Raw genomic sequence first — 9766 nt, forward strand, 5'->3', positions numbered from 1 at the left:
TTGTCACCATTCCTCACGACACTCAGTGGTGCAGAATACACTTATTTTCCACAGTTTACTGAAAGAGATTGGGAGAAGCGAATGAGGTGTTTTTTCCATCGCTGTCACTGAAAATGACTTCCAGCGGAGCCGACTGATATAGCATGGGGTCTCTGTGGGCTTTCACAGAACTGGAGTGAGTCAGTTTGGTGAATTATTTTAAATGATGGTGTGAGCTCTGACAGCTAGCAGCCTGGAATTTGGGCCGCAGCTCCAAATTAGAGGCACGCAGCTAAAACAGTATAGAGCGGGCGTCCAGATGTCACACATTTTGGGTCAAAATGCAAATCATTGAAAAATTCCCGCACAGTAAACTGCAGATGCATCGCTTAGCTCATGTACACATAGAACGGTGGCTGATAATTGGTACTTTGTACTTTGTGGTACACGTGCTATCATTCGTTGAAACTGATTTGTTTGTTTACAAGTAATGCCTCAAATTCATAGTTTTTTTTTAACATTTTTATTGAAAAAAAAGGACCTAAACTGTTTTCAACAACTGCAATATCAATACACAGTATTTGCATAATAATTTACAAAATTTGTTTAAAAAAACTGTACAGTCTCTGGTTTGTGCAGGAAGGCAGGAAGACACTTGTAGAAAAATAAAGACCTAAGACAGGAGAAGTGTCAGTGTGAGAACAGATGAAATGTTTTAATTCTAATTGGCTTAGCAGAGAAGTGTACAGTGTTGTGCTTCCACTGATCTAAGCATGAACGTGTCACAATAACAGTTAAGAAACAATGAAGGTCCTTCTTGTGTAAGACTGAAGTCAAGTGTACTACATTGTGACTGAAATATGAATCAGCAGATTGATTTTTCAAAAACAAGAGTCTGTTCAGAAATAGCAAATAACTGTCCAAGAACCGCAGTGGTTAAGTCTGAGGGTTAACCATGGTTACCATGTGTCCAAATTCATCACTTCTGCCAACGCCAAGAACACTGATGTTAATATAAAGCAGACTACGTCAAATGAACTCAACTTATTCAATGTTTCAACAGCCAACCATCGTTAGATCAGGATAAAGTCTGGTTTTAAATCAACATCAACTAACAGATGAGTGCCGCTTGGTGTCTCTTATATATATGTACATATTTGGCTTTAAGTTATAAAAACAGTCACTGCTGTTATGTGGAGGAAAATTCTCTGGTGAGGAAAAAAAGTACATTGAAAGCTTTGGAAAACACAATGATAGAATCATGCTCGTCTACATCTAGAAATAACATTATAGGCTGCATCTGCAATCTTCAAAATGGATACTTTAAAAGACAAATAATACATTTTGGCTCCAAGATTTCCCTCTATACATAGAATATGTAACTTAGCAGCACTTATCATCAACATTCATAACCTTGGCTCAGGGTTGAGCTTCCTGTCACGTTCTACCACTGACCTGTATATTGCACATAAGAACATGAAGCTCTGCAAGAAGTGGCAGTATACTGCACAGTGATCACCTCTTAATACCTCTTCTTCCTGTGACATCTATTGCAGTGTGTGCTCAGAGTGCCGACACCAGGACTGAGACTTCTTGTTAAGGCACACGTTGCAAGAGATGCTATACTTGGACAAGATGATGGGCCGAGGAGCATAGTGTGCTTTTGCTCCTAATCTGTGCCAGGCATCTCTTTCCACGACCAGCACACTGAAGAGAACCGTAATCATGTTTTGCTAAGAGACCAGCTCATTAACAGTAACCTTTGTGCAGGTGGTTTGACGGGGTGACATTTCTTTTGTTGCCTTTCAAACAAGATTCTTGAATTTAAAATTGCTCAAAATATTTAAGTTTAAGTTTCAGGTTCAAATCCTTTTTTTTTTTTATAATCTATATTTAATTATTTTTGCCAGACATAAACCTATGTGACATTTAGGCCACACACACAAAAAGACTCATTATATCCAAGACCTTCTGTTGAACCCAATTGGCTATTCTACTCAAATATCTTAAGAAGGGCAGACTGCACAGTGTGTAAGTGAAAGCATTTTACCCACGTTATCCGTCTCGCGCCATGCAACCAGTTCATTTATCACCGCTTTCACCGTAACATATAACGTGTGTGGAGTCCCATGATGTCTTGTGCATAGAGAACTTCATATTCAAATCACAGCCTTTTACAAACTGTCATGCATTATAAAGAACAAACAATTAGGACCAAAGGAGTTTTAACATACCCTGTGGTAGTTTTTAAACTCTTCTCTAGAACTGCAGTCATATTTCTGATTCTGCTGTCAAAGGCCTTGATTCCAAAGGCAAAGAGTCCAGATTGCATTCAGAGTCTGAAACCACATCTGTGTTTGTGTGCTCGAGTGCACCGACCTCCACACCCCTCATCTCCCTGATTTCCTCCACATCAAACTCCTCCTCCATCTCAACCTTTTCGAGAGCCACCTCGTTCTCGTAGCAAAAGGAGTTCCTCGAGCTGGAGGCGCTGGACTTCCTTTCGGCTAGTTCCCTAGCACTACAGTGAGGTGTGCTGGGAACCTCATACGTGTTTTCAAAGCGAGAGTAGTCCACTTTGTAGTAGTTCTTTTCTTCAAAGAGCACCGGCTCGAAGCGGTAGCCCCAGAGGATCTCGCTTGACACGTAGGAGCTCCGACACTGAGTCGTCATGGCTGTAGCCTCCACCATGCCCTCCAGAATTACTACGATCTCAAACTCTGACGTCTCCAACTCCTGTTTGCTCATCTCATAGAAGGGGCTGTCCTCGTCAATCTCATGCACGATAGTGATCGGAGACACCAGGAATATCCTGTCGATTCCACTATCGAAGCCTACGTCGATGTCTACCTGATCCAGAGGGATGAACTCTCCTTCGGCAGTGGTGCGGGACTTGAGTAGCTGGGCCCTGACGTGGGCCTCCACCAGGTGACTCTTCCTGAGGTTCCCCACGCGCCACATCAGGCAAAGTTTACCGTCCCTCATGGCCATTGTCGCATAATGGCTGAACACCAGGGTCTCATTTCTCTTTTTGGGCTTGGCCATCTTGGCCATGACCGCACCGATGATGAAAGCGTCAATGATGCAACCCACAATGCTTTGGAAGACGACCACAAAGACAGCGACGGGGCACTCCTCCGTCACATAGCGATAGCCGTAGCCAATAGTGGTTTGGGTCTCCACTGAGAACAAGAAGGCAGCGGTGAAGCTGTCCACATTGGAAACACACATCTGAGTCTTACTCTCTAAGTCCCCGTAAGAGAGGGCTACTACCCAGAAGACAAAACCAAAAAACAACCATGACAGCAGGAAAGAAAGGCAGAATATGAGCAGCATCCAGCGCCAGCGGATGTCCACGCAAGTGGTGAAGATATCAGCCAGGTACCGCTGGCCTTTCTCGCTCATATTGATAAACTGCACATTGCAGTGGCCATCCTTCCTGACAAAGCGGCTCTGATGTTTGTGCTCTGTGTGCACCTTGTTGACATTGCCGTTTCCGTAACCATTCGGGACGGCAATGGTGGCCAGCTTCATGCCGTCTTCCTCAGAGGACACAATGCTGTAACGGTGGCTTCGCACACTCCCCATTACTTCCGCCTGGGAGGGCTGGGCCGGTTCTGCTATGGAAAACAGTCTAAGTTTTTGGTAGAAGCGTTGGAGAAACAGTTTTGAAGGATCTCGTGGACAAGCTCAAGCAGAAAATGTTGGCGACAGGACTAGATCCTCTAGGACTGGAACAGTGGAGAGCGGGCCCGAGATTCTGCAGGCGAGCTGTGCACCTTTGGTGAGGGCAGGTCACTCCTGTCTGTCGGCTGCTTTGGACCTCATCAGTGAAATGAGCTGTGGAAATTACACAGAGAGCAAAACACAGTTTTATTTAAGTGGCAGGAACCAGAGCAGAAATCAGTGCGCCTGTGGTTACCTGCTGTCTGACCAATGCAATGTACACTCTAAGTTAGCAGCGCTGCATTGTACATGCATTGTAAGTAGATTACACATATTAATCAAGCACTTAAATTGCTGACAAAGCAGGAAAGGATGTCTACCCTACTTAATATAAGTATTAATTAAGCAGGTCAGTCCATTGGGAGTTGAGTCAAATTACGGATCAAGTTCATGTTAATCCAGACTACCCCTGGAACAAAGATACAAGTAGCAGCTGTGTGCAGATGTGTCTCTATCTCTGCACATAAGTCTGAAAGCAATGTAACAACAAACAGCACGTATGCTAATAATGCTATTTAGGCTTAGTTATCAAGTGCACAGTTTCAATAACACACGTGCATAAACATAGCAAAAACTAATTCACAACTACAGTTTTCACCTCTACATCACAGAAACAAGTTTTAATGAACCGTGTAGCATTTCAGAGAAGATGGGTCTCTTTCTTTGAAACCCAGTAACCTTGCATCATATGTAATAGAGCAACAAGGACAGCTAAATTAGAAAAGCTATTGACTTGGTGTGTGTGGCATGAGAGGTCCATTAAAATGCAACACCACAGGCTACAAAAGGCCATGGCCAGCCAGACATGCTCTGCCTGTGCCAAAATAACTCCACGTTTGAATCATCTATGGGTCAATTGTGTCAAAGTGAAAATATCCATAAAGTCTCGGGGACATTTCAAACAAAATATTCAGAAATGTTGTCATTGTATTTAATTTTGTCGACACAGCACAAATGTCAATATAAAAATTTTCTGTTTTTTCCGTACGTCATTTTGTATTACGTCATCTAATTTGTGTGTTTATGAAAGTGATTGAAAGTCATTTGGGATAAGATATGCAGGACAAGGTCCTAAATCCCCTGCATTGTCTTTGTTTTTCTCAACTAATGATGTCACTGCTGGTGCGAGTCGAATAAGCAACCTGTCACACACACTATTGGGAATATGGGGCTCCATTCAGTTATAGCTCAAATGATGCCAAATATTTATGTTGAGTGGATTCAGTGATTTTAATTCATATTGAACAAGCTGTTAATTGCTTTTAACAACTCATTTTTTTGGGGGGGTTCATGAGCAAGCTGGCCACAAGTATTTTTTATTCAATTATGATACTGAAACAAGTCAAACATCAGACACCACTGGAGAGAAGTAGAGCGCAAAACAGCCAACTGAGGGAGGGCATTTGAGTGATACTTTTATCCAAAGCAGCCTACAGTAAACTGTGCATTCATCATGACACAGGCAGTGCAAATTAAATCTCTAACTTCTGTGTTTATGCGCTGACACTGAGCTCATTAGAGCTCCCTCTCTCCTACTCTCATTGCAACTGGGATCTTTGTCACAGAGCTTATCTGCTCACTATATCACACATTACTGCAGGTTGGTACGTGGTGACAGACCAAGGCTTCCAGGCTGCACAACCTGCGATTGTTTGTTTTGCATGTGTTCTCAATTAGAGCCAACAGCTGAGGCAAATGGAAACTGGTTACATAAAGCTGCTCTATTTTTTACAACACCGATCAATAACTATGGCAAATCACAGTGGACAGAATGTTTTGTTATAAGCTTTGACAACACCAATCATTTTTAAAATAGCAGTCTGTTTAGATGTTGCAATAATTCTAATAGTCTTGTAAAAAATAAAGTTATTAGCAAAAAATAATAATTTTTACTTTACAGAATCATTATTATAAAATTCAGTTAATGCAGACATCACGAGCAACAGAGTTTAGTTTAAAAACAGATCATACAGTCTAAATCCTGTAATCTACAATGGATGATAATAATAATAATAATAATAATAATAATAATAATAATAATAATAATAATAATATAAATAATCATCAGTTCACGGTATTTCAATTATTTTCATCACAGTACATATTTTCACATTTTTACAGTGACACTGATGATCAGTAATTGCAGTACAGCTCTAGTTATTATTCCACATCACTCTCCTAACACATTTTTCCCGCTTATTACACCTACCTGTTGGTTCTTGCAGCGCAAGTCTGTCGTTTCCTTGTTGTAATAAGTCCCATATGCGCCAGATATGCCCCCTGCGGCACTTGAATTTTTGCTTCTAGTTTATTATATTCACTTAGCTTCCTGTCTGTCGCTGCAAATTCTGCCATAACCCTCTCCAGCAATACTGAAGAAGATGTTTGTCGTTGCAAAGACAGACTTTAAAAGCACGTGTGCTCAGCCCCGCCCCTGTGGCAGCGACGACCAATAGAAAGCTACAGCGCCTGTTTGACGGTCTGAGCCCAAATGGGAGAAACGTCATCTGTCAGAGTGGAGAGCGAGGAGATCCAAACCCCGTTATCTCACAGGGACGAAGAAAACATGACGTTGCAACAAGAAGTATGTATCAATGTGAGTGCAAAGTATCTCCAGAGAATCTACACAATCTCATGTGCTATATTAAATGTGTCGAATTATATATATATATTTATTTATTTATTTTTCTTTTCTGTTAAACAACACCGCAGGTATATAGGGTAGTGCAGAGTAAGCCACAGATGTCTAAGTGGGACATCTGGGACTTTCCAAAATAGCCACTAGTGCTGGTGTGCTGTTAAACGCCCTCAATGATCACAAGGTGGCAGTGTAGATCTGGAAAGAGGAAAACAAACAGTGTTGGCATCAACGTATTAGACTGACAAAGGTCTTCTATAATTAATGGCCCATCATTATTAAGTGTAGTACCCTGATCATTCTGTTTACATACTTATTTATTTCATATACTTTCCATTAAAAAATATACAGGACATTTTGAAATAACACATAACTGCTTGTGTGTAATCACTTTTGCATTTTGATTGAGAAATATAGCTTTTGGTATGAATTTAAAATGTCCTTAGATTTGAGTAGCTCTTGAACCTCTCCGAGTGACCGGGTGTCAATTTGTTATTATCCAATCAGAGATGAGTATAGTAGCCGACTGGGGTGGGACTAGCGAGAGCGACAAACAGACAGTCATTAGCTTTAAGTGCTAGTTGTAAATTATGTACAAACTGTAAATTTACTGTTGATACTGTACATTTATTTGAAGTAAAAAGATAGGAGTCCATTAGTGTTGGTGCATTTCTGGGTAGTGTGGGACGGATGATGTCACGTGCTGCTGCACCTGCACCTGCAGGGCAGAGGAGCCTGCGCTTTGCACACACACACAGAGGCCCTCAGGTCTAGTCCTTTCCTTGACCACCTCACCACCTTCCCAGGAATAGTAAGTACAGGCAGCGTGTAAGCAGTGTATCAGCTTGTGAGTATACCACAAACTGATATATCAAAACCTGAGTATTTATTATCCCATTATTTCAGTCACCAGGACATATGAGAGGTGTGAATCACCGAGTTTTATTTAATAATCTACGTTATTGCATTCAATCACTGTGATTTGATGTGCACTGCATACTTTGGTAGGATTTTATGATGCATGTTGGAAAATAAGGCTCATTGTGTCGAGGCATAAATGCAGTATAATAACAGTATAGCTACAATAAGCTAGCTTGGCCTCTATGCACCCTCGTCAGTTATTTGGCTAAATCTGACAATCATTATAGACACGTCCTAAGTTTATATTTTAGTAACCTCTCCCATTCAAAGGGATTATCAGATGTTATGCTTAGGAGGTATTCAATGTTAATCCTGTATCAAACCTAGAATTGAGTGGGCGAGCTACACAATCCAACATTTGCAATGTACTTTACTTATCAAAAGAATTAAAACAGGTTATTTAAAAAATGATTGTAAGACATACACACATATACATTTACAAGAATACATCTTATCAAAGTGTCCATCACAAGTGCACCTGCTCTAAAAATAAGTTTGCTGCTTCACTTCCTCTGTCATGTCAGAATTGACCGTGAAAGTGTGTGTGATCCTCTTGTCTGGTGCAAAGACAGGACCGCGGGCCTGACTGCCCTCTGCAGGACGTTCTCTCCTGTCAAACTCCTCTGCGCTGAGCAGGGGCACCGGCACGCTCGTGGTCACATTGAACAGAGCATAGTCCACCTTGTAGTGCCTCTTGTCCAGTTTCAACATTTCCTGGAAGCGCTGGCCCCAGTGGATGTCTGCTGGTGTGTATGAGGTTCGAGTCTGACTGAGCATCCCCGTAGAGTCCTCGGTGTAGGTAAAGGACATCACCAGTTCAAAGTTGTCCCCCAGCAAGTCGTCAGGGCCCAGGCTGTAGAGGGGACTGCCAGGCTCCAGCTTGTGGATAATGGTGGCTGGTGTGGCGAGGACGATGTCTTTGTTGTGGATGTGCAGGTCCTGGTATGACATCACAATAGACCCCAGTGGCTGTTTCACATAGCGGACGAACATGGCCCTGGCGACACCGTCCAGGATGTGGTTTCCCCTGAAGTCCCCGAGTCGCCATGACAAACAAAGCTTGCCGTCTCGCAGGTTGACCACTGCACACCTGCTGAAGCCAACCGTCTGAGCTCTTTTACGTGCAGATGCCATTTTAGCCACGACAATACCAATGATGATGGTGTCAAGGAGGCAGCTAAAGACATCTTGAACTGTCACCACGATGATGGCTACAATGCAGTTCTCCGTCATCCCCCTGAAGCCATAGCCAATAGTCGCCTGGGTCTCCATCGAGAACATGAAGGCTCCAGTAAAGCCACGCACGTTGTCCACGCAGGGTGCGTTATCCACATCGCTAACGTCCCCGTGCACAAGTGCAATGAGCCAAAAGCAGAGACCGAAAAAGAGCCAAGAGACAATGTAAGAGAGGAAAAAGATGAGGAACATCACCCTCCAGCGGATCTCCACTAGAGTAGTGAAGATGTCCATCAGGTATGGGCTCCAGTGTCCAGGGGCCTTCTGGAAATCCACTGGGAACCTGCCGTCTTTCTGCATGTAGCGCAGCTGCCTGCCCTCATTTTTCCAGCCTAGTTTGTGGATTGTAGTGTAGTAAGTATCGATGAGGCCCTGCTCACCGCTCTCCACGCTCATTTTGACCGGAGCTTCTTTTCAGTTTCCTGTACAAAGACGAGCAATAGAGGGTGAGTTGGGCATGTGAGGAGGCACAGGCAGGAGTGACAGTGTCGTACTCATTACATGTGACTGAAATGTAAAAGGCTCTCAGGCCTGTTTGTTGATCTGAATCCTTCATGTTTGAGCAAACAGCCGAGGTCAGTCTGTGCCTCGGGCCATCAGCAACAAATGACTTGTGCAGTGCTCAGCTCTGGGTGTGAGAAATACTACAAAGAGCATGAGTCTCTCAATATGGTTGATTATTTACCACAAGTCCCATTACAATCTGGACACTGTGCAAATCAGTTGTGCGAGAAGCTCTCCACATGAACTGTGATGCCTGCATTATGACCGCACATAACCAAATAGGTTGCGGTAACCAAATATTCACCGTGAAAACAATGGTGGAAGCAATGCTTTTGGGGAAATGGCTTTAAAGGGAGGCCTTGAGGGACTTTTTTTATCTAGTGCTGCTCGCTACTCTCATTGGAAAAGAGCGGGCAACACTTGGCTTATCGTTTAAAAAATCCACTTTACCCTTGATAGTTTCTCATCATTACCAACCCTAGCTTTAAGTATTGATTGACTTTGATATAAAATGTAAAAAAAAAAACTTTTTTAACTCATACAATCTTTATTGGTATGAGCCTGATAATACAAAAGTCCTTTAATCTTGAGCTTATTCAGGTATTGATATTAGCGCGTGATGATATATACTGTAAAAAGATTTGGTCGTGACCATCTGACAAGATTAACTAAAGCTTTGGGTCAATGAAATTTCCCACATGGGAAGCCCATACTTTTAATCAGTTTGGCTTATCTGTTACCTTCCAGATGTGACCCAGAACA

At 42.5% G+C, this 9766-nt stretch overlaps 2 protein-coding genes across 2 annotated transcripts; both read right to left on the reverse strand.

Moving 5' to 3' along the window:
* Positions 1-531: 531 nt before the first annotated feature.
* On the reverse strand, positions 532-3567 carry LOC137786420 (inward rectifier potassium channel 2-like). The gene has a single exon (XM_068578306.1). The coding sequence runs from the start codon at positions 3565-3567 to the stop codon at positions 2251-2253; it is 1317 nt and encodes a 438-aa protein (XP_068434407.1). The 3' UTR covers positions 532-2250.
* Positions 3568-7747: 4180 nt separating this feature from the next.
* LOC137786460 (inward rectifier potassium channel 16-like) lies at positions 7748-8896 on the reverse strand. Its single transcript, XM_068578361.1, has one exon. It carries the CDS (start codon positions 8894-8896, stop codon positions 7748-7750), a length of 1149 nt encoding a protein of 382 aa, XP_068434462.1.
* Positions 8897-9766: the final 870 nt, after the last annotated feature.

This window comes from Clinocottus analis, unplaced genomic scaffold (genome assembly GCF_023055335.1).
Source record: "Clinocottus analis isolate CAN_PGR_092001 unplaced genomic scaffold, fCliAna1.0.p SCAF_16, whole genome shotgun sequence".
NCBI classification, from domain to species: Eukaryota; Metazoa; Chordata; class Actinopteri; order Perciformes; family Cottidae; genus Clinocottus; species Clinocottus analis.